We start from the raw sequence: 25662 nt of genomic DNA on the forward strand, positions 1-25662 counted from the left end.
TTGCATTGTGGGGTGGCGTTTTTCTTAACTCTACATTTCCTGGTTGTCAGACTTTTGAGTGTAGTTGAATTCGAGGTTCTGGAAGGGCACAAGGCACCACCAGGCAGGGCTGAATTACCCAACAGGCAGACTAAACATGTGCTTAGGGCACCAGCAGAGTAGGGGGCACCAAAACAATGAGTGTTTTTTTTTTAAGTTTGATATTTGATATTTCAAAAAAAGCATCGAAGTAGACATCATGGGGAAAAATCAGAACTTTGTTAGACTTTCTTACATGCCACTACACACTCTTCTCCCATTTTTCTGTTCTCTTTTTATTACTTATCCCCACCTACCATGTGCTGCGCACTCTCTCAATCTTGTTGGCCGCAGTGCTGTTGGTTGTTGTCCGGTGGCAGTACGTTTTTTCTCAACAGTCCAGTTACTTTATACATTTTTCTCTGCCCCAACACTCCAGTGGGCAGTTCTTAAACCATATTTGGGCAATGATTGTGTGTTGAAATCTCTTTCTAATACTCGCTGGGAGGCACATGCAGTGGCAACAAGTACAATTCTGGAGTCCTACTCAAAGATTGTGGATGCATTAGAAAGTATAGCTGAAGACCAATCACAAAAGGGAGAAATTATACGAGAGGCAGAAAACATTGCAAGCAAGATGCAAGAACTAGAGTTTGTATTCATGTTGACCATGTGGAATGAAATTTTACAACACTTTTACCACACAAATCAAGCTCTCCAAGAAAGAGAATTGGATTTGAAAACGTGTGCAGACCTCTGTCAGTCATTAGCAAACCACTTACACACTTTGAGGAATGACTTCGAAAGATTTGAAGACATATCAAAAGATCTCTTGCCTGGTACTACCTACAAAGAAGCCCAGTCCCGCAAGCGAATCGGGGAAAAAACAAGCAAATGATAGCTGTGCAACAGAAACAGCATTGAATCTTAGAGACAAATTTCACGTATCTACCTACTACACTATAATTGATACACTTGAAGCTCATATGAAGAGGAGAGGTGAAGTGTACAAAGAAGTATCAAGTAGATTTTCTTTTCTAAACAGTATGGACTTATCTGACCAACAATATTCGCAAGTTTTCCAAAAGCTAGTTGACTCATACCCTGTTGGCTTGAACATGAATCTCTGTGGAGAATTGCGGCAGTTCCACTGTGATATGCGCGCAAAGTTTAATGAAACAGGAAAAATGAAATTCAGTCACATTGATCTTCATGACACAATACTGAAAGACGGAATACAGTGTGTATTTCCAAATGCAGAGATTGCACTACGTATTTGTCTAACATTGATGATTACTAACTGCTCTGCAGAACGCTCTTTCTCAGCTGAAAAGAATAAAAAACTCTCAGAACAACAATGTGTCAGCACAGACTTGATTCACTTTCTCTATTGTGTATTGAAGCAGACATGTTTTCGTCGAGTCAGCTTCAATGAACTTATCCAGAATTTTGCAATCAGAAAATCTAGAAAGAAGCTATTTTAATTTCAGCATACATGTAAATTTTGTGTCATTTCGAAAAATAAAATTTTATTTTACGGTATGGTATTGTTTTTATTTTGAATTACATATGGGGGGCACCATAATCTTTTCAGTGCTTAGGGCCTCTAAAGGTCTTAATCCAGCCCTGCCACCAGGCAACCTTATTTCTGCATTAGTGAAGCTTTTGGACTAAGGTTTAAACAACAAAGGCTCTTTCTGGGTCGATTTAGTATAGCATCAATCCTGTGAAGCACCAAGCTCCTTCAACTCAAGTATATCAGCTTGTGGGATCTGGCCATATATCTTCCCAGTGACCTCTTTCTTTTGCCAAAGTAAACCCAGGAACCACAGAATCTAGTTTGAAATGCTGGGCTGTTGTGCACTGTTATGGCTAACAAACTGGAGCTGCTTTTGAATTGGAAAGATTTACAACAGCACTATTTCTTGTACTTACCAAAGCAGAATGGAAGGCAGTGTGTTGTCACAGGGCTTGAAAAATCCACAATGTAACATGGACAATATACAAATGTTGCTCTAAATTGCAGAACATGTGGTTAGTTACTGGTATATTGGCTGGTAGGATTAGTAGATCTGCAAATTTTTCAAGCCCTGTATTAACATAAATCAGTTGGCCATTAAAATAGTATGGGGGCAAGTCAGTGGGAGGGCATTGTTTCTAATTTCCCCTTAAAGCAACATTCACTCTCTTAAATGCTCTTCATAGCATGTTTTATTGGACTGAGTTCTGTTGGTGAGAGATCCAAGCTTACACAGAGTTCTTCAGGAATCAGGTCTGGGAAAGGTACTCGGAATGTCACAGATGAATACAAGGTGGAAGAGATTGTTTAGCATAAGTAAAAAGAAAAGGAGTACTTGTGGCACCTTAGAGACTAACCAATTTATTAGAGCATAAGCTTTCGTGAGCTACAGCTCACTTCATCAGATGCATATCGTGGAAACTGCAGCAGACTTTATATATACACAGAGAATATGAACCAATACCTCCTCCCACCCCACTGTCCTGCTGGTAATAGCTTATCTAAAGTGATCATCAGGTGGGCCATTTCCAGCACAAATCCAGGTTTTCTCACCCTCCACCCCCCCACACAAATTCACTCTCCTGCTGGTGATAGCCCATCCAAAGTGACAACTCTTTACACAATGTGCATGACAATCAAGTTGGGCTATTTCCTGCACAAATCCAGGTTTTCTCACATCCCCCCCACCCCCATACACACACAAACTCACTCTCCTGCTGGTAATAGCTCATCCAAACTGACCACTCTTCAAGTTTAAATCCAAGTTAAACCAGAACATCTGGGGGGGTGGGGGGTAGGAAAAAACAAGAGGAAACAGGCTACCTTGCATAATGACTTAGCCACTCCAAGTCTCTAGTTAAGCCTAAATTAATAGTATCCAATTTGCAAATGAATTCCAATTCAGCAGTTTCTCGCTGGAGTCTGGATTTGAAGTTTTTTTGTTTTAAGATAGCGACCTTCATGTCTGTGATTGCGTGACCAGAGAGATTGAAGTGTTCTCCGACTGGTTTATGAATGTTATAATTCTTGACATCTGATTTGTGTCCATTTATTCTTTTACGTAGAGACTGTCCAGTTTGACCAATGTACATGGCAGAGGGGCATTGCTGGCACATGATGGCATATATCACATTGGTGGATGTGCAGGTGAACGAGCCTCTGATAGTGTGGCTGATGTTATTAGGCCCTGTGATGGTGTCCCCTGAATAGATATGTGGGCACAATTGGCAACGGGCTTTGTTGCAAGGATAAGTTCCTGGGTTAGTGGTTCTGTTGTGTGGTATGTGGTTGTTGGTGAGTATTTGCTTCAGGTTGCGGGGCTGTCTGTAGGCAAGGACTGGCCTGTCTCCCAAGATTTGTGAGAGTGTTGGGTCATCCTTCAGGATAGGTTGTAGATCCTTAATAATGCGTTGGAGGGGTTTTAGTTGGGGGCTGAAGGTGACGGCTAGTGGCGTTCTGTTATTTTCTTTGTTAGGCCTGTCCTGTAGTAGGTAACTTGTGGGAACTCTTCTGGCTCTATCAATCTGTTTCTTTACTTCTGCAGGTGGGTATTGTAGTTGTAAGAAAGCTTGACAGAGATCTTGTAGGTGTTTGTCTCTGTCTGAGGGGTTGGAGCAAATGTGGTTGTATCGCAGAGCTTGGCTGTAGACGATGGATCGTGTGGTGTGGTCAGGGTGAAAGCTGGAGGCATGCAGGTAGGAATAGCGGTCAGTAGGTTTCCGGTATAGGGTGGTGTTTATGCGGTTCATATTCTCTGTGTATATATAAAGTCTGCTGCAGTTTCCACGATATGCATCTGATGAAGTGAGCTGTAGCTCACGAAAGCTTATGCTCTAATAAATTGGTTAGTCTCTAAGGTGCCACAAGTCCTCCTTTTCTTTTTGCGAATACAGACTAACACGGCTGTTACTCTGAAACCTGTCTTTAGCATAAGTAGTTAACATGTATTTCAAGGGACCATTCAAGGTGAAGTGGCCTGTTAACAGCCCTCTAGTCATAGGGAGGAAAGAAATGGGTGTCGGGGGGCGGGGGAGACGATGACGACACAAAGGCAGCTGGGCGGGGTTGTTAGTGAGTTATAGATTGGATTTATGGCTTATTACCACAATGTCTATATTCAGTCCATGGTTTTTAGTGTCTAGCAAAGTTACTAATTTAAGCTCGCAGGCTGTCTTTTGAAAGTGTTGTGCAGATTTCCTTTGAGGATGAGAACTGAAAGGTCAGATATAGAGTGATTGCTTTGTGAAAAGTGTTCAGCCACAGGGGATGTGGTGTTTTTCTCTTTTATCATTTTCCTGTGAGTTCATCTGAGAGCATAGTGATTGTCTGGTTTTACCCACATAGTTGTTGTTGGGGCTTTTATTGCATGGGATGAGATACACAACATGTGATAGGCATGTGTATGACCCATAGATCTTGAAAGGTGTTTTGTGGGGGGTGTTGATCATTGTAGTAGTGGAGATATGTCTGCAGGTTTTGCATCTGTTGTTCTGGAAGGATCTGGTGCCACTTTGAGTTGGTGTATCCCTAGTCCCTGGAGAGCTTGCTTCTGATGATGAGCTTTGGAGAGGTTTGGTGGGTTGTTTGAAGGCCAGAAGATGGGGTTTAGGAAAGATTTCTTGGAAGATGGAGTCGCCATTGAGTACGGGTTGTAGTTGCTTGATGATGCCCTCTATGGATTCCAGTGTGGGGTGGTAGGTGAAAATTAGGGGTGTGTAGTTGGAGAGGGTTTTAATTCTGTACTGAACAGGTTCTCTGTGGATATTTGGGTGCCCTTTCCATGATGCTTCTACTTCTCTGGTAATGTCCTTTTTTGTTGAAGGTGGTTTTGAGTGTGTTACGGTGTATATCACAGACTTTCTCCTCAGAACATATTTTGTGGTATCTGAGTGCCTGGCTGTAGATAACAGATTTCCTGGTGTGTTTGGAGCGGTTACTGGATTTATTAAGTTAGGTGTAAAAAGAAAAGGAGTACTTGTGGCACCTTAGAGACTAACCAGTTTATTTGAGCATGAGCTTTCGTGAGCAACCGCTCACTTCATCGGATGCGATCATCGATGGCTTTTTTGTATATAGTTGTCTGTCAGGTTCCAGTGCTGAAGCTGATTGTGGTGTTCAGGAAGTTGATGCTAGTCTGGGAATGTTCCGGAGAGAGTTTAATGGATGGGTGATGGCTGCTGAAGTACATGCCTCAATACAGAAATAACCTACACTTTGGCTGCACACCTCTTTGCTTGAAAGTTTCTCTTTCTCTCACTAACAGAAGTTCATCCAATAAAAGATATTACCTCACTCACCATGCCTCCCTAATATCCTGGGACCCACACAGCTACAACAACACTGCATACTTCACAGGATGTGCCGTTTTTCCTTTCAGGATACTACTCCTGATGAGCTGCTATCTGCTGTTATGACAGCTGTCCTTACAGATGTCAGTCTGAGTCCTGAGAAAGTGGGAGATATCTGTGTTGGTAAGTGAGCCCTCTTCATTCTGAACTTAAACTTCCAGTCTTGGGCCTCTCTCTGAAAACAAGAGTGCCCTTTGTGGCCAATGGATGCCATCTAGGCAGAGCTCTGAAATCAGCAGGGTGTTAACACTACACTAGAATAGTATTAGCTTAATCTCCAGTGTGTCCTCTGCCGGGGGGCTGTTTCCTCTTCTGTCAGGGGTATGGGCTCTGATTTAAGAGTTCTTCTAAAACGCTGACTGTCGTGATCTTAATATTAAGATCTTAATACGCTCAAGCGTCTACAGAGTGTTAAATAGCCAGGGTAAAGAAAATGCAGCTAATCAATTGGAATTACATGTCTTTGCATGCAGGGAATGTGCTGCAACCTGGAGCTGGGGCTTTCACTGCAAGAATTTCCCAATTTCTAAGGTAAATTTTCTTTCTCCTTGAGTGAGACTCCTTTCATTGTGTTCTCTGGCACTGAGTTCTCCTGGGTACTGAGAGAAAAGTGGAGATGTGACTCTTGAACTCTTCCAAAGCCAATGTCCCCTAATCTTTAAACTAGAAGTTAAACCTTGACTCACAGTTCAAAGTCCCTGCTTATTTTATATTGTCTCACACATTTCAGACTGGGAGGAGCAAGCTCTATTGCATAATATATTGTTAGCTTTTAATATATTCTCTTACATGTAGTTACCAATTTCTAGCAAAACTAGCAAAAATGAGGTAGAAAAATAATTTTGGAAGTCAGGAAGGAAATTGGTAATGGTATGAACAGCTTTTCACCCGTAGAGGTAAAGTCAGGTTGGGTTGGTAGTAACTAAGTCACTACTGCACAAATGATTAGTGGCTCTTGTGAAATGATTTGTTGGCTCTTCCCAATACCTCGTGAATCATTGTCTCAGTTTCTTGCACCAGCACAACTGGCAATGATAACAGAGAGGTTAAGGACTGAATTCTCTTCTCACTGTTAGTTGGGTTCACTGGATGCCAGGGCTGTGACATGGGTGCTGTGTGACTAAACGCTTTCTCCAGGGACTTACTGTACCTGCTGCTGTTTGTACCACAATACAGATCACTGAGTAGTCTAAAGGTCTTTTCTACACTACACAGTCAGGTTTCGTCGACAAAACAGCGGAGGTGTACACGCTGCAGTGTGCCTTCCACCGATTTAACTCTCCTGCTACACCAACATAATTAAACCATCTCAATGAGTGGCATAGAGCTTTCGGTGACCAAGTGAGAGCGACACACTGTAAGTGTAGACACTGATCTCCAGGAGGTATCCCACAATGCCCATCGTGACCACTCTGGTCAGTAATTTGAACTCCACTGCCGTGCAGCCAGTAACACAGGCATGCGCCCCTCCCCCTTTAAAGCCCCAGGAATTTTTGAAATTCTACTTTCTGTTTGCTTGATGTGGACATTTCACATAACATATTTCCAGCTGGCCATGCTGACTTTTCACAGCAAACACGCTCCAATCTGGAGTACACTGGAGTTGTTGGGTCTATGAGGAGAGGAGGCTGTGCAGTCGCAGCTCCGATGCAGCCGTAGGAACGTTGACATCTACGAGCAGATTGCTCATGGCATGGAGGAGAAGGGGTACGAAGGGGACATGCAGCAGTGCCATGCTAAGATCAAGGAGCTGAGGCAGGCATACCAGAAGGCAAGGGAGGCCATCGGTTGCTTTGGTGTGGCACCAAAAGCATGCCACTTCTACAAGGAGCTGCACGCCATCCTCGGCAGTGACCTTACCTCCCCCACCCAGAGCCTGTGGATGCTTCAGGGGGACTGGAGGCAGCAGCCAGCGGAGTCCACCCCGAGGGTGAAGTGGTGGACGAGGAGGTAGAGTTGGAGGAGGATGTGGGACAGGCAACAGGGGCATCCGGTGGTGTGGCAAGCCAGGACCTCTTTTTGACTCTGGAGCGGTCTAGCCAGTCCCAGTGCTTTGGCCTCCCTGAAGCAGAAGGGGGAGCACTGGTAAGTACTTGTTTTGATACTACACGGTTACATGAGGTAGAGATGTCCTTAATTTTGTTATACGCTGCACGTGGGAGAAGGGATAGAAACTAACAACACTAGCTACCGTTTTCATCTGCTTCTCATTCCCCTATGCAGCTGTACAATGTGGGCCCTGCAAAAAAAAGTTTAATGCACACCGGGATCACCTGGGAATCCTCCATAGAGATCTCTAGGAAACTTTCCTGAAGTTACTGTGCAATCCTCTGCCAAATGTTCCTTGGCAGAGCTGTTTTGTTTCTTCCCTCCATTGTAGGAAACTTTGCCATGACAGTCAGCAATTACTTCTGCAGGAACCAAAGCAGCACACTGGCAAGTAGCATGCGGACTCAGTCTGAAGTCACACACGTGCAGGAGATGCACCCTTGCATCCTCGATTACCCTCAGTAGTGAGATATCCACTTCAATCACCCACATCTGTGGAAAACGGTGCCAGTATTCAGAATAGTGTCCTAGTGTTTCTAGGCACTTGTACTGATCCTCTTCTGAAACCACCCAGACCCTTTGTATCATCCTGCACTCCCTAGGCCAAACTCATCATATTTAGTGTTCTGGCCATGCTGTGTGCTTGCCAAGGGAAAGTGAGAAAGACATGTATGTAACTTTTATGATTCAAGATTGCGAGTGCACACACAATACTGACTCTGTGTATTGTTTCTTTTGTTTCTGCAGAGGTGCCCTTTAGGACCAGCTCCTACACACCAGTGTAGCGCCTCCATCAAACAAGCAGGCAAATGAGGAGTAAGGAGGACATGTTTCGAGAAGTGGTGCAATTGTCAGATCATACAGATAGCGAACACAGACCGTAGAGAGAGACAATAAATGAGAAACTAGAAATGGATACCCAGGAGAGGAGACAGGGGCAGGAGCGGATAATAGAGAGTCAAAGGAGCAGACGGTAAAGCTCACAGAGAAGCAAACAGATGCTCAGGTCCCTGATTGTGCTGCAGTTGAAACATATTCATGCTAGAGTTCCCTGGCAGCCCATACAGAACTGCGTTCCATGCCCTCCAAAAAGTCTCTTCCCCCCTCCCCCGCATTCCTCTCATGGCCCTGGCACTCACCCCCTAGGGACATGTTCCATAATGACAGCTGGACTTACACACAGCTGTGGAATCTCATTTCAGAGAGTGCTGCTCAGTGTCATGTTTCCTGTAAGAAATGTAAATCTGTGTATTGCTGTCTTGTAAAACTGAGTTTTTATTAAACAGTGGTTCTTTATTTGTGTCCTACACGCAGTGGTTGCAGCAGAAATTCATACCCAGTGGCAACTGGCACATTTGCAGACTACAGTTGACATTCAGGTAGCAATCATTACAAGGGTCGTTCAAGGTGGCAAGTAAACAATGACTGGCTGAATGCTTTACAGAAAGATACATTACTGGAGCTCTCTATCAAAATGCAGCTTCAAAGCCTCCCTGATTTGAATAGCCTCCCTGTTGAGTCCCTCTAATAGCCATGGTGTCTGGCTGCTCAAAATGAACTGCCAGGTGATCCACCTCAATGCTCCACTTGTGGGGAAACTTTCTCCTTTGGCTTCACAAATATTATGCGAAGCAGAGCAGGCTGCTATGACCATGAGAATATTTTCCTCATTGAGGTCTAAATAGCCAAAAGGACAGTGCTGCGACCCTTTCATCTGCCAAACACACATTCTGCCATCATTCTGCACCTGCTGAGCCTGTTGTTGAAGCAAACCTTGCTGCTGGGAAGATTTCCAGTGTAAGGCTTCATGAGCCACGGGAGTCAGGGATAGGCTCGGTCTCCCAGGATCACAATGGGCATTTAAACATCCTCTATTGGAATCTTCTGGTCTGGAAAGAAAGTCCCTGCATGCAGCTTTCTGTATAGACCAGTGTTCCTGAAGATGTGTGCGTCATGCACCTTCCCTGACCACCCTACATTGATGTCAGTGAAATGCCCATGGTGATCCACAAGCGCCTGGAATACCATAGAGAAGTAGCCCTTTCTGTTGATGTACTCCCTCACAAGATGGTCTGGGGCCAAAATTGGGATATGCATGCCATCTATTGCCCCACCTCAGCCATCCACCATTTCCTGCACGTTGCCCAGAGTTACAGTCCTTTATAGCAGAAGGTGATTAATGGTCCTGCATACTTGTATCACTGCAACCCCCACAGTGGACTTCCTAACCCCAAACTGATTCACGACTGACAGGTAGCAATCTGGAATTGCCAGCTTCCACACAATGATTGCCACATGCTTTTCCAGCTTGAGGGCAACTCTCATTTTAGTGTCTGTGCACCACAGGGCAGGGGCAAGCTCTGTACACAGTTCAAGGAAGGTGGCTTTGCACAGCCACTGCTTGCCATCCCATACTTGCATCACAATCCAGTCCCACCAGTGGGTGCTTGTTTCCTGAGCCCAGTACCAATGGTTCACTGTATACAGCTGCTCCGTGAATGCCAATATCAATCTTGAATTGCTTCTTTCCGTGGTACATAGCAGGGCAGGTACCACGAATTCCTGTTCAGATTTGCAGCTCATGAAATACTGCAGGATCAGTTGCGTTGTGTTCGTAACACTCATCACAAGACTGGAGAGCAGTGCAGGATCCATGCTTTCAGGCAGAGATGGCAGGTGCAAAATTTACAGGGGCATTTGAAAAACAGTGCAATACATATTTGGAGTCCCATGGGATGATGGGATTTAGAAAACTGCATCATGGGGCTGTGAGCCCACCCCATGATGCACTACAATCCATTCCCAGAAATCCAAACGGCAGAAGGTGGCGATTTGCACAGTAGGATAGTTACCCACAATGCACTGCTCTCCCTGTCATGCTACTGCACCAACTGCGAACAGGCTTCGCCAAAAGAAGGAGCGTTTTGTGAACATGCACAAGTGATGTAATTACAGTGGTTTATGATCGTTGATGTAATTTAAGTCGACTTAACTCTGTAGTGTAGACATGGCCTTAGAGGAGTCTGACAACAGGTATGTCTGTTATTGTGTTAGAATTGACTGAGTTAAAGATAATTTAAGAGATTAGTTTCCTCTTTAAATTTGTTGTTGTTTTGGTATGTGGTGTCTTTCACTCTGTGCCTTTTCTGTTGTGTCTTCTGTTCTAGTGGCATTCCAGAGACTGTACCCATATCATGTGTTAACAGACAATGTTCCTCTGGGTTGCAAGCTGTGATCAATATAGCTGGTAAGCATGTAATGAGCCTTATGGGCAGTCAGAGAATCAGAATTTTCCTTTATTGATGGTGATTTAGACTGCTGGAGCCAGACTCTGAAATAATGATTTGATCCCTAATTCTCTCTCCCCTATGAATTTCTTATACTTTTGTGTGACTGAATATAGCCTTTACGTCTGAAAGAAACTTTCTGTGAAGATCCCATAATTCTACTCTGTAGAAATGGTAGCTAAAGGAACTCAATATACTCCTAACAGTCCTCTCTGAAAATTATCACTGTCCTTGAAAGAGTGGGCTACCTTATTCCAGGAAAATATGATCCTCTGAGTAACAAGATGCTGAACAAATATTTACTGCTAAGTGGTGGTAAAAATGTTTACACAGTACTTTTGTTGCAGGTGGCATCAGAAATGGGTCTTATGACATTGGTTTGGCCTGTGGGTAAGAAAATTTCTATATACACATTTACTCCTGTAGACTTCTAGATAGTACTTTGCCTTCTATAACATCTCTCATATGAGAATCTCAAAGTGCTCTCCAAACAAACTTCAGAACTCCCTTGAGGTAGGCATTATCCCTGTATTACAGATGGGTGAACAGAGTCTCTGAGATTAAGGTCTGGACTTTTTAAAAGTGACTAGTGATTTTTGGGTGCCTCATAGGAGACGTTTTAAAGTGGCCTGACTCTTTCAGAAAGTTTGAGAACCCACACCCTGAAAACCAGGCTCTTTTAAGGTGTGTCAAGCAGGGCACTCAGTGTACCTAGTTTCTCTTGGAAAATGTAGGCCACAGTTACTTGTCCACAGGGTCACAACAAGGCAGTGAGTAATCTGAGAATGGAACCCAAGAACAGAGTGCTAGTTAGTCATCCATCCCTTATAAGCCTTTTTTTAAAGAATTGGTTTGTTAGGCCCCTCTGATGCCCTGCCATCATGTGCACTTTTTGTGTGTGGAGATCTAAGGACCTGAAAAAATGCCATCTGTGATTGGCTTTTTATAAGCCTCTGGTCAGTTTGTGTTGATCTCAGATCCCAGTTGTCTCATATTTGGAAATGAACATCTCATCTGTTCTAGTCACTGATGTTCCAGAGCAGTGTAACAGATATTTCTTTGTGCACTGTTATAAATGCAGTTGAATTAATACATGGTGCTTCTCTTAGTGCTGGTGACTTTACTGGAACAGTGAGTGGGATGAAATGTACTAATGCTGTACAGGGTAATGAAATCATGAGCTGGGATGTAACACACTTCAGAAGAATCTGAAATATACAGAAGCAAAATCTTTTAGATTAAAGTGGTGAGTGTGTGTTTACCTCTGAAGTTTCCAATCTGGCTTGGGTTACTAACTTAAATCAGTAAGGAGATCAATTTGTAACCTTCAGTGACAATCTGTTACCCTAATCATTGCTCTTATAATTCAGCATCATTGAAAATCTCATCTTATGAGAAGATTTATAAGAGTTAGGGTATGTCTGCAGAGTAGCTGGGTGGCGTAATTCTCCAGTCACATAGACATACATGTACTAGCTTTGCTCGAGCTAGTGCGCTAAAAATAGCTCTGTGGCAATGGCAACTCGGGCTAGCTGCCCAACAAATACAGTCCCACTGGAGCCCCTAGGTATGACTCCCTAGGTATAGCCTAAGCTCCTGCCTGTGCTGCCATGACCACACCGCTAGTTTTTAGGCACTAATTTGAGCCAGACTAGGGTGTGGATGTCTACTCGAGCTGGGAATTGCACCCCTTGACTGCTGTGTAGCTGTACCCTCAGACAAGAGAACTAGTCACTACCCTTCTTAGGACTGCTGTGAAGTAACTAGCATAGCAAGGTAACAAGTCTGTCTCATGGCTGGATGCATAGCAATTGGCATGTATCTGGAACAGCCTTGTGCTGGCCGAACACTTGGTACTCTGTTATCATTCAAATTCACTTCTGTTAACATGCTTGTTCCAGGAAGTCTTTCAACAGTAACCCACTGAGTTGATGCAATTTAAAGGCCCTGGATGGCTCATGGCACTGGATCCAGTCCTTTCACCTCCTGATCCACAAGTTGTTGGGCTCAGTGCAGGCAGGAGTCGCTGAGTGAAATTCTACGGCCTGTGTTATGTGGGAGGTCAGGCTGGATGATCACAATGGTCCCTTCACATCTTGTGTTTAGTAACTTTATGGATATTAATGAACAAATGTTAAACAAAACAGCTTTTATGTGCTGATCCCTTTACGAAACCAGACGCTACCTGTGGCAGTATTCCCCCTCCCACTTGTCTCCCTTTACCTTAATCATGCTCAATTGTTGTCGTTCACTCTAATTTAGGGCCTGAGTTTTGCCACCTTACTCTGAGTAGTTTCAGTGGAGTCAATTTAAGTAAAGAATAAGATACTACTTAGAGTAAAGGTGCAGGATTAGACCTCTAAATTGTAGGCTCCTTGGGGTGGGGGCTTGTTTTCCTGCTTGCCTGATGGTGGTATGTAAATAATATGGCTGGAAAACAGATACACAGATGGCATAGAATATAAAAACAAACCCTTATCCCGTCTTAGGACTCATGGCTTGATTTAACTTTACATTAACTTATTAGTGTAATAAATGGCTTCATAATCATGGAATTGATATTTTCATTTCTTAATCTGTTAACTCACTTGTAGGACAAAGGCTGCAGCTCTTTGTTGGATAGTAATCCTTTCTTGTTTATCTTCTGCAATTCAAGACAAATGACACCACTTCCATGAAGTCTCTCTGTAGTGGTTTCCTTATCACTTGCCCTGTTAGGATCCTAGCCAGCTTTTTTTAAGATGCAACTCTTGTATTTTTATTGCTTTTGTTTATATTTTACCCGTGGAAACTCCTGCCCAGAAACCTTTGCTTTCCCCATATGTTTACTGCAGAGAAGGGCTCCAAGAACGACCAGTAAACTCTCCTTCCCATGCTGTGAAAACACTAGAAATGAACTGACACTGTGATATTCTTCCCTAGAAAAATAACAGGCACCTTAATCTGTAGGGAGGTGGTTTTATTGCTTTACATTTATGTTGCAGATTGAAACCAGAGTGAGGCACAGGTTAGGTGCCGGTTGCTTCTGCAGTATGATGTACAAGGTTTTTATTAGGATTCTGAGCTTTTGACTGTGCAAATGGTACTAAATTTGCATGAATTCTTCTAAGGCAAACAATGGTAGTAAATTCTAACTTTTCTTCCTGTCCAGAGTGGAAACAATGTCCCTCAGAAATGTAGACACCCCTGGTGATGTTAGCTCACGTATGATGGACAATAGTAAAGCCAGAGATTGCCTTATTCCTATGGGGTAAGTATTATTTTCCTTCCTAGAACTTAGTGATTTTCTTGACTGTGTATCTCATAAGACAATGTTTTGTTGTATTTTAAAATGCACCAAACTTATTGTCTCAAACTCACTCTCTTTAATGGTTGACCTTTAGATTCGCTACTGAAGTCTGTGTACTTCAGCGTTTCCTGTGGTTATGGTAGAAGATTAATTGTATAAGGACTGGTAGTAGTCCAGACCTTTTGAAATCAGTCGTCGTTGTCTTACAATAAAGATCAATGGCTTAATTAGCAGGAGTAGGAGAACATTTTGAGGGGCTCAGAACTGCAAATTCTACCTTTTTAATGTTTCTAGAAATTTTGCTGCATTTCACAAACGCTGAAGTTTCTATTGCTTTCCATTGTGGAGATGTAGCCAGAATCACATTAGAGGCTACCTCTGCACTCCCCTTCCCCCAAGGGCTGCGTGTGGGGCCTCTGCATCTGTCCCAGCCCCTCTTCATTTGGAAAGCAAGTGAGCGGATTTGAAACGTGACATAATTCTGTCATGTGGTACTGCAGAACACTAAGCCCACGGAGGGATCAGTCAACTTGAGAGTAGAGCTTGCACTCTTCCCTCTCTGCTTGTCTTTGATGGCAAATGGAATTTTAATAAAATTCTGTCTCGGTAGATTAATACCAGTGGTATTTTTTCCCAGAATGACCTCAGAAAATGTGGCAGAAAGGTTCGGCATTTCCCGAAAGAAGCAAGATGACTTTGCCATGGCTTCTCAGCAAAAGTAAATACATGGGTTTTATTTGTGTGCCAAGGAAATAAAAGATAATCTAAAATGCTTGATTTCTATAGAGAAAACTTTCCTATTTCCCGTTAACGGTTTTTGTTTTATCCTGTGGTAAAGGCTTAAAATGTAACATTTCAAATAACAGCAATGTAGTGAAGTGTAAATAGGCGACTGCCAAGAGAATGAGGATCCTGGAGGTGGAGGTGGGGGTAGCTGTGACTCCTGAACTGTAATGGGAGTCACATGACTAAACCCCCTTCTTCTTAGCATATACACAACATGCCTGAGTTGACACGTGACCAGGATTCATCACCAAATTTGGTCTGCTGGTTGGATCATTAGCTTCCCTGGCTCAGGCCAGGTACTGACAGGGAGTGCAACGTGAATGCTGATCCAAGCCCCCCACTAAGCCCACTGTGTACATATCGCTAGAAAACTTAGTCAAGAGTGTTTAAAGTATCTGTAGTTGAGCTCAGGCTTTCTATATTTCCCACCACTCAAATGGGTCACAGCTTTCATGGTTTCTCTGAAACCCAAAATACAGTTGAATGCGCTTTAGCTAGATAGCTTGAGATCCCCTTGGACTGAAGTCTAATGCTGTGGTAGGAGGAGGCTTTTCTGGAAGGAAAAGTGTGGGTGCAGACACAAAATATGTCACTTCTAGAGAAGTCCTAAACTTGTGAGTGTAGCTGGCGGTCATTGCCGTGGATGTTTTGCTTCATATGAGCCCAGTACAAACTCTAGTAATCTATCCTTTCCTTAGATTAAATTATTGCAAAACTAAATTGATTGATTTCCTGGTGACAATAGAACTGTTCTGATAGATAATCTGTTGCTGACTATGGATTATCTGCAACAATTGGTACCAAGGAGTTAAACTAAATTACAGTAACAGTCTAATCCAGTGGTTTTCAAACTTTTTTTCTGGGGACCCATTTGAAAAATATTGTTGATGCCCGTGACCCAACGGAACTGGGGATGAGGGGCTCAGGGCTGGGGCAGAGGGTTGGGGTACGAGGCTAAGGGCTGCGGGGTGGGGCCAGAAATGAGGGGTTCAGGAAGTGGGAGGGGGCTCTGGGATGGGGTAGGGGGTTGCGGTGTTGGAGGGGGTCAGGGCTCTGGGCCAGGGATGAGGGGTTGGGGTGGAGGGGCTCCGGGTTTGGGGGGGGGTTCAGGGCTGGGGCAGGGGGTTGGGGTGCAGGAGGGGTGCAGGCTCTTGGGTGGGGCCAGGGATAAGGGGTTTGGGGTGGAAGAAGGGGTTCCAGGTTTGAGGGGGGCTCAGGGCTGGGGGAGGGGATTGGGGCGTGGGGTTGGGGCAGGGACTTACCTCCTGCGGCTCCCAGTAAGCTGCTCAGCCAGGGTGCAGAGGCTGGCTTCCCGCCTGTCCTGACACAGCAGACCACGTTGCACCCTGGAAGCAGGTTTGGCTCCTAGGCAGAGGCGCGTAAGCAGCTCCAAGTGGCTCTTGCCCACTGGCACCACGCCCTGGGAACTGGCCAATGGGAGTGCGGAGCCGGTGCTTGGGGCGGGGGCAGCACGCAGAACCCTGTGGTCCACCTGCCTAGAAGCAGGACCTGCTGCTGGCTGCTTCCAGGGTGGAAGTGCAGTGTGGGAACAGGTAGGCACGGAAACAGGTAGGCACTAGCCTGCCTTAGATGGTCAGCACCGCTGACGGGAGTTTTATGTCCTGGTTGGCAGTGCTGACCAGAGCCGCTAGGGTCCCTGGGTGCTGAGCAAGGCGACCCAGTGGCTTATGTGGCCCAAACTTTGAAAAACACAGATCTAATCAAGTGTTGCCTGGTCCAGCTATTTATGTAATACAGGAAGCCACTGCACAAGCTAGTTAACCTTTAGATTTTGGCCCTGCTCCTAGAAAACTTGGTGTGGTAACTTTTCTTATTGATATTGGACCAGTAACGTAAAAAGGTATGTGTACACACTCATCGCTGTGAGCAGGAGAAGTGGGTGCTGCTCTGTCCTTGGTCTTGGAGTATCTGCGACTGTATTGGCTCATCCTACAGCATTTCACTCTTATCTTTCACTTTCCTGAACCATTACATTTGTTTAAGCATCAATTCACTTTTTGAATGAAAGCATGAAGTGGTGGGGTTGTATTTGAGCAACTCTTAACAGTCACCTATTCAGTAGATGGCACTCTTCTCCGACCCATAGGAATAGGAGCATGTGCTGTTGGAGGTGCCATTTCTCAAATCAGATGTCCAGTAGGGGTCCTTAACACCCTTGTTGGTGTAAAAGAGCCCTTCTTACTTTCTGAAACAGAGTATTGCATCGTAGTGTCAAAATCAGATTCCAGTTTGGTTAATTGCATTCAGCCCCTCCTAAACAGGACCAGTAATTTTAGTTCAATACGGTATTTTTATTTTCTGTCCCAGACTTAATATTTCTCTGTGCTGAAATAGCTGCCACACTCCACTCCGCCTGCATTTTGGTGCTAGGTGAAGTGATTCTGGTGTATGTAGTTTGATAAATTATGTCACGTGCTCTGGAATCCTTCTGGGATGAAATTAGATATTTAAATGTTAGTGCATTATGCCAATAGATTTCAACACCCCAGCATAAAGTTCAACTTCTCTTTATTGGAAGGCAGACGAGTGGGAGAAACTTGATGCATTCTGTGGTAACTAGCAGGAAAACGTAACTGTCATCATGCTGCTTAGCTTGCTCAGCCTGTACTTAAACTCTTAAAGAATGAAAGAGTCCAACCGTATGTTTTGTTTTGACATTTTTGAAATATTTTGATTTTAGATTTGAAGTGACCTTTTGGTTCAGAATTTCCTTTAATTTTATTTAAATAATTAAAAGTAAGCATGTGTGTGTGTGTGTTTGAATTGCCAGATAATCAAAAAAATCCATTATTCACCCAGCTCTAGTGATAGCAGGGGTAGAACCTGGCTCTTCCTGCTTCAGAAACATGGCCTCCTACCACTTATGCTAAAGGAGAATTTTCATTATGTTAGCAGTATAGGGCCCATTGCACACAGTTGTACAGTTCTATTTCTATTTGTTAAAGAACAACACTACACATACTCGACTATTTTTAAGCAATGAATGATGCATCTGTAAACCAATCCCTTCATAATTTATGTTGTCATTAATTAGCTCTGGTGATTTTAGAAGCATTTGGTACAGTCCTACTCCAGATTTTTAACCATTCATGCATTCTATACTAATAGAGCTGCGAGAGCTCAGCAGATGGGATTGTTTAAAAATGAAATCATTCCAGTGAGGACCACTGTTAAGGATGACCAGGGCAATCAGAAAACTATCACTGTACTCCAAGATGAAGGGATCAGACCTAGTACAACTCTGGAAGGCTTGGCAAAACTGAAGCCTGCCTTCAAGGAAAATGGCTCCACTACAGCTGGTAAGCACTCTCAGTAGATGAATAGTTATTTGTGAATCCGTGTTCTGTTGGCATGTACTATTAGCCATTTTGTTATCCTCCCAGTCCCAGCTGCATTACTGGTAACTAAACATGCCCCAGGCAAAGGTGATATTGTCTGTGAAATCTCTCTCGACAGGGAACTCCAGTCAGGTCAGCGATGGAGCTGCTGCAGTTCTACTGGCAAAACGCTCTAAAGCAACGCAGTTGGGGCTTCCAGTCCTAGGGGTGTTAAAATCTTATGCTGTGGTTGGAGTCCCACCCGATGTCATGGGCATAGGGCCAGCCTTTGCCATTCCAGTAGCTTTGGAGAAGGCTGGTAAGGTATCATGTTTTTTGTTCTGTTATACTGTGACAAGAAAAATGGGGTCCTGGCCCATGAGTAGGGGTCCTAAGTGCTGCAGTATTATAAATTATAATGTGATCTCGATCACTTCAGCTCATGGAGTTATTTAGCAGCAGTGGGAATACTGATTCATTAAATTTATAATCTTAGAAGAAATTCTGCCTAGGATTATTGTAAGATTCTATTCACATGCATTACAAAATATAAATAATAATTTCATTTGTATGTGCTCAGAAACTTGCCTTGAAACCTTTTACAGTTCCAGCAAAGCATTAATAAGTGTAGTACATGATTTGTTCTCTGATGTTGTGCTTCTCTCATCTTAATATGGGTGAGACACTCCAGTCTGAAATCACATGCCTGTAAATTAAGCTCATTATTAATGAATACTCTTCTAGGAGAGGCCAGTTCAGAATGACAACTACTTATATTCTGTAAATAAGCATAGTATTTTACATGTTTTATCCATGGAATTTGAGCTGTTTCTGTAATTCCTTTCATACTCCAGGAGTCTCACAGAATGAGTTTGGCAATGGGTTAGGTAAATTTAACAGCAGTTCTTTTGTTCTCACATCCTCTCTGAAAATATCCTAAGATCTTTAACCTCTACAAGGGTTGGGTGGAAGGGAATTTTGTTTATATCTTATCCAAAAGTCTAGTAGTGATACTTAAATCATTATACATAATTTTAAGTTTTATGACCTTTGATATCCAACTATGCTGCCATTACCCATATATGCCCTCATTCCTGTGAGGGGGAAGTGGAAATGTTTCATTGAAAGCCTTCTATTTAGGAATATTTTCTTTCAGACACTATTTTTCAGTTATTAAATCTTCTTTTAACTTCTGGTCTCTCTCTAACACACAGGTTTGACTGTGAATGATATTGATATATATGAAATTAATGAAGCCTTTGCTAGTCAGGTGAGACTGCCCATCTTGTTTAATTTTGGATTTCTACGTTGCCTGGTGACTGAGCAGAATTACATAGTGGTTACAACTATAAATGTAACGGATCTAGTAAGAGGGGTGTTTAATAAAAACCCAGATGGAATCTTCACTATAGTGTCTTCTGCTCTAGAAACCAAACTCAGGTGTGTTTAAAATCTCCCTAATTGTATCTTATGGCTTATTTTATAAAGGTGAATTTATAAATGTATCAGTCTAGCTCAGTTTCCCATGTGTCTTCGGTACACAATGTAGTTCCATTGTCTTTCATAGAGATGCATGTAGATGCTGAAGACAGACCTACGAATATCTTCACTCTCAGTATGCAAGACACATCATGTAGGCTCAGTTACTAACACAAATTTATTTTAAATACTTATTTGGAGTGGTAAATCTGAATGCCATGCTTTTCCTTAAATTATATATCTTGAGCTAAATTCATCCGTGATGTAAATCCACTGAAGACAACAGACTTACACTGGGAATGCACGTAGCCAGTTGGGTTCAGTATTCCATTGAATGTACAGACCTGAGTTTACTTATAAGCTTTGCAACTGTATACAAATGCAAGGTGCCTAATACTAAGATGGGTGAACTTGAGTGTCTGCTATTAAATGAGGATATTGATATAACAGGCATCACAGAAAGCCTCCAGCTTTCACCCTGACCACACCACACGATCCATCGTCTACAGCCAAGCTCTGCGATACAACTGCATTTGCTCCAACCCCTCAGACAGAGACAGACACCTACAAGATCTCTATCAAGTATTCTTACAACTACAATACCCACCTGCGGAAGTGAAGAAACAGATTGACAGAGCCAGAAGAGTTCCCAGAAGTCACCTACTACAGGACAGGCCTAACAAAGAAAATAACAGAACGCCACTAGCCGTCACCTTCAGCCCCCAACTAAAACCCCTCCAACGCATTATTAAGGATCTACAACCTATCCTGAAGGATGACCCAACACTCTCACAAATCTTGGGAGACAGGCCAGTCCTTGCCTGCAGACAGCCCCGCAACCTGAAGCAAATACTCACCAACAACCACATACCACACAACAGAACCACTAACCCAGGAACCCTTGCAACAAAGCCCGTTGCCAACTGTGCCCACATATCTATTCAGGGGACACCATCACAGGGCCTAATAACATCAGCCACACTATCAGAGGCTCGTTCACCTGCACATCCACCAATGTGTTATATGCCATCATGTGCCAGCAATGCCCCTCTGCCATGTACATTGGTCAAACTGGACAGTCTCTACGTAAAAGAGTAAATGGGCACAAATCAGATGTCAAGAATTATAACATTCATAAACCAGTCGGAGAACACTTCAATCTCTCTGATCACGCGATTACAGACATGAAAGTCGCTATTTTACAACAAAAAAACTTCAAATCCAGACTCCAGCGAGAAACTGCTGAATTGGAATTCATTTGCAAATTGGATACAATTAACTTAGGCTACCTTGCATAATGACTAAGCCACTCCCAGTCTCTATTCAAGCCTATTTCCCCTTGTTTTTTCCTACCACCCTCCTCCCCCCCCCAGACGTTCTTGTTAAACCCTGGATTTGTGCTGGAAATGGCCCACCTTGATTATCATACACAATATAAGGAGAGTGGTCACTTTGGATAAGCTATTACCAGTAGGAGAGTGAGTTTGTGTGTGTGTGGGGGGGGGGGTGAGAAAACCTGGATTTGTGCTGGAAATGGCCCAACTTGATTATCATACACATTGTAAAGAGAGTGATCACTTTAGATAAGCTATTACCAGCAGGAGAGTGGGGTGGGAGGAGGTATTTTTTCATGCTTTGTGTGTATATAATAAGATCTTCTAAACTTTCCACAGTATGCATCCGATGAAGTGAGCTGTAGCTCACGAAAGCTTATGCTCAAATAAATTGGTTAGTCTCTCAGGTGCCACAAGTACTCCTTTTCTTTTTGGTGGAATGATGATAATCATTGGGACATGGTAAAGTCAGGGTATAAAATAAATAGCAATCACAGTATAGGTCGTACTGGTGGGGGAATGGCACTATATGTGAAAGAAAACATAGTCCAATAGCGTAAAAATCTTAAATGAATCAAACAGTACCATAAAAACTCTATGGGTAGAAATTCCACGCTTGAATAATAAGTGTATAGCAGTAGGAATATATTACCAACCTGACTGGCATGATGATGATGATTGTGAAGAGCTCAGGGAGATTAGAGAGGCTTGAAAAACAGAAAACCTAATAATAATGGGGGATTTCAACTATCCTCATATTGACTAGGCATATGTCACCGCAGAATGGGTTTCAGAGATAAAATTTCTAGATACCATTAATGGATGCTTCTTGGAGCTAGTCCTGGAATGCCCAATGGGAGAGGCCATTCTTGATTTAGTCCTAAGTGCCGTACAGGATCTGGTCCAAGAAGTGAATATAGCTGAATTGCTAGGTAAAAGCAACCATAATGTAATTACATTTAACATCCTTGTAGGGTGGAAAATACCCCAAAAACCAAACCATCGTAACATTTAGCTTCAGAAAGAGGAACTATGCAAAAATGAGGAGGCTAGTTAAATGGAAATTAAAAGGAACAGTCACAAGAGTGAAATGCCTGCAAGCTGCATGGAAACTTTTTAAAAACACCAGAGAAGAGGCTCAAACTACATATAAACCACAACTAAAAGTTAATAGTAACAGGTCAAAAAATGCCACCATGGATAAACAGCGGAGTTAGAGAGGCAGTTAGAGACAAAAAGACATCTTTTAAAAATTGGAAGACAAATTCTACTGAGCATAAACTCTGGCAAGTCAAGTGTAAAAGTATAATGAGGCAGGCCAAAAAAGGATTTGAAGAGCAACTAGCAAAAGACACAAAAACTAACAGCAAATTTGTTTTAAGTACATCAGAAGCAGGAAGCCTGTGACAAAATCAGTAGCAACTAGCAAAAGACACAAAAACTAACAGCAAATTTGTTTTAAGTACATCAGAAGCAGGAAGCCTGTGACAAAATCAGTGGGGCCACTGTCTGATTGAGGTGCCAGTGGAGCATCAAGGTAGACAAGGCCGTTGCAGAGGATGTGCTGGAGATTCCCACACCTGAGCCATTCTTTTTAGGTAATAAATCTGAGGAACTGTCCCAGATTAAGTTGTCAGGATAGGTGGTTTTGGAGCAAATTGATAAATTAAACAATCATAAATCACCAGAACCAAGTGGTATGCACCAAAGAGTTCTGAAGGAACTTAAATATGAAACTGCAGAACTACTAACTGTGCTATGTAATCTGTCATTTAAATCAGCCTCTGTATCAGATGATTGCAGAATAGCTAATGTAACACTGATTTTTTTAAAAAAGAAAAGGAGTACTTGTGGCACCTTAGAGACTAACCAATTTATTTGAGCATAAGCTTTCGTGAGCTACAGCTCACTTCATCAGATGCATATCGTGGAAACTGCAGCAGACTATATATATACACAGAGAATATGAACCAATACCTCCTCCCACCCCACTGTCCTGCTGGTAATAGCTTATCTAAAGTGATCATCAGGTGGGCCATTTCCAGCACAAATCCAGGTTTTCTCACCCTCCACCCCCCCACACAAATTCACTCTCCTGCTGGTGATAGCCCATCCAAAGTGACAACTCTTTACACAATGTGCATGACAATCAAGTTGGGCTATTTCCTGCACAAATCCAGGTTTTCTCACATCCCCCCCACCCCCATACACACACAAACTCACTCTCCTGCTGGTAATAGCTCATCCAAACTGACCACTCTTCAAGTTTAAATCCAAGTTAAACCAGAACATCTGGGGGGGGGGGGGTAGGAAAAAACAAGAGGAAACAGGCTACCTTGCATAATGACTTAGCCACTCCAAGTCTCTAGTTAAGCCTAAATTAATAGTATCCAATTTGCAAATGAATTCCAATTCAGCAGTTTCTCGCTGGAGTCTGGATTTGAAGTTTTTTTGTTTTAAGATAGCGACCTTCATGTCTGTGATTGCGTGACCAGAGAGATTGAAGTGTTCTCCGACTGGTTTATGAATGTTATAATTCTTGACATCTGATTTGTGTCCATTTATTCTTTTACGTAGAGACTGTCCAGTTTGACCAATGTACATGGCAGAGGGGCATTGCTGGCACATGATGGCATATATCACATTGGTGGATGTGCAGGTGAACGAGCCTCTGATAGTGTGGCTGATGTTATTAGGCCCTGTGATGGTGTCCCCTGAATAGATATGTGGGCACAGTTGGCAACGGGCTTTGTTGCAAGGGTAGGTTCCTGGGTTAGTGGTTCTGTTGTGTGGTATGTGGTTGTTGGTGAGTATTTGCTTCAGGTTGCGGGGCTGTCTGTAGGCAAGGACTGGCCTGTCTCCCAAGATTTGTGAGAGTGTTGGGTCATCCTTTAGGATAGGTTGTAGATCCTTAATAATGCGTTGGAGGGGTTTTAGTTGGGGGCTGAAGGTGACGGCTAGTGGCGTTCTGTTATTTTCTTTGTTAGGCCTGTCCTGTAGTAGGTAACTTGTGGGAACTCTTCTGGCTCTATCAATCTGTTTCTTTACTTCTGCAGGTGGGTATTGTAGTTGTAAGAAAGCTTGACAGAGATCTTGTAGGTTTTTGTCTCTGTCTGAGGGGTTGGACCAAATGCGGTTGTATCGCAGAGCTTGGCTGTAGACGATGGATCGTGTGGTGTGGTCAGGGTGAAAGCTGGAGGCATGCAGGTAGGAATAGCGGTCAGTAGGTTTCCGGTATAGGGTGGTGTTTATGTGACCATTGTTTATTAGCACTGTAGTGTCCAGGAAGTGGATCTCTTGTGTGGACTGGACCAGGCTGAGGTTGGTGGTGGGATGGAAATTGTTGAAATCATGGTGGAATTCCTCAAGGGCTTCTTTTCCATGGGTCCAGATGATGAAGATGTCATCAATATAGCGCAAGTAGAGTAGGGGCTTTAGGGGACGAGAGCTGAGGAAGCGTTGTTCTAAATCAGCCATAAAAATGTTGGCATACTGTGGGGCTATGCGGGTACCCATAGCAGTGCCGCTGATCTGAAGGTATACATTGTCCCCAAATGTGAAGTAGTTATGGGTAAGGACAAAGTCACAAAGTTCAGCCACCAGGTTAGCCATGACATTATCGGGGATAGTGTTCTTGACGGCTTGTAGTCCATCTTTGTGTGGAATGTTGGTGTAGAGGGATCCTACATCCATAGTGGCCAGGATGGTGTTATCAGGAAGATCACCGATGGATTGAAGTTTCCTCAGGAAGTCAGTGGTGTCTCGAAGGTAGCTGGGAGTGCTGGTAGCATAGGGCCTGAGGAGGGAGTCTACATAGCCAGACAATCCTGCTGTCAGGGTGCCAATGCCTGAGATGATGGGGCGCCCAGGATTTCCAGGTTTATGGATCTTGGGTAGTAGATAGAATATCCCAGGTCGGGGTTCCAGGAGTGTGTCTGTGCGGATTTGATCTTGTGCTTTTTCAGGAAGTTTCTTGAGCAAATGCTGTAGTTGCTTTTGGTAACTCTCAGTGGGATCAGAGGGTAATGGCTTGTAGAAACTCGTGTTGGAGAGCTGCCGAGCAGCCTCTTGTTCATATTCTGACCTATTCATGATGACAACAGCACCTCCTTTGTCAGCCTTTTTGATTATGATGTCAGAGTTGTTTCTGAGGCTGTGGATGGCATTGCGTTCCGCATGGCTGAGGTTATGGGGCAAGTGATGCTTCTTTTCCACAATTTCAGCCCGTGCACGTCGGCGGAAGCACTCTATGTAGAAGTCCAGTCTGCTGTTTCGACCTTCAGGAGGAGTCCACCTAGAATCCCTCTTTCTGATGTGTTGGTAGGGAGACCTCTGTGGATTAGTATGCTGTTCAGAGGTATTTTGGAAATATTCCTTGAGTCGGAGACGTTGAAAATAGGATTCTAGGTCACCACAGAATTGTATCATGTTCGTGGGGGTGGAGGGGCAGAAGGAGAGGCCCCGAGATAGAACAGCTGCTTCTGCTGGGCTGAGAGTATAGTTGGATAAGTTAACAATATTGCTAGGTGGGTTGAGGGAACCATTGCTGTGGCCCCTTGTAGCATGTAGTAGTTTAGAAAGTTTAGTGTCCTTTTTCTTTTGTAGAGAAGCAAAGTGTGCGTTGTAAATGGCTTGTCTAGTTTTAGTAAAATCCAGCCACGAGGAAGCTTGTGTGGAAGGTTGGTTTTTTATGAGAGTATCCAGTTCTGAGAGCT

General features: G+C 43.4%; 1 protein-coding gene across 1 annotated transcript in view; it reads left to right on the plus strand.

Moving 5' to 3' along the window:
• Positions 1 to 25662, plus strand: part of ACAA1 (acetyl-CoA acyltransferase 1) — a 41071-nt gene that overhangs the window by 11037 nt on the left and 4372 nt on the right. The window contains exons 2-10 of the mRNA XM_084620178.1: positions 5415 to 5508; positions 5859 to 5916; positions 10602 to 10681; positions 11069 to 11111; positions 13873 to 13971; positions 14648 to 14728; positions 17926 to 18116; positions 18274 to 18453; positions 19349 to 19404. Of these exons, the coding sequence (XP_084476304.1) occupies positions 5415 to 5508; positions 5859 to 5916; positions 10602 to 10681; positions 11069 to 11111; positions 13873 to 13971; positions 14648 to 14728; positions 17926 to 18116; positions 18274 to 18453; positions 19349 to 19404 (882 nt within the window). The remainder of the gene's footprint in view (positions 1 to 5414; positions 5509 to 5858; positions 5917 to 10601; positions 10682 to 11068; positions 11112 to 13872; positions 13972 to 14647; positions 14729 to 17925; positions 18117 to 18273; positions 18454 to 19348; positions 19405 to 25662) is intronic.

Source organism: Lepidochelys olivacea, assembly GCF_965140295.1.
Source record: "Lepidochelys olivacea isolate rLepOli2 genome assembly, chromosome: 2".
NCBI lineage: Eukaryota > Metazoa > Chordata > Testudines > Cheloniidae > Lepidochelys > Lepidochelys olivacea.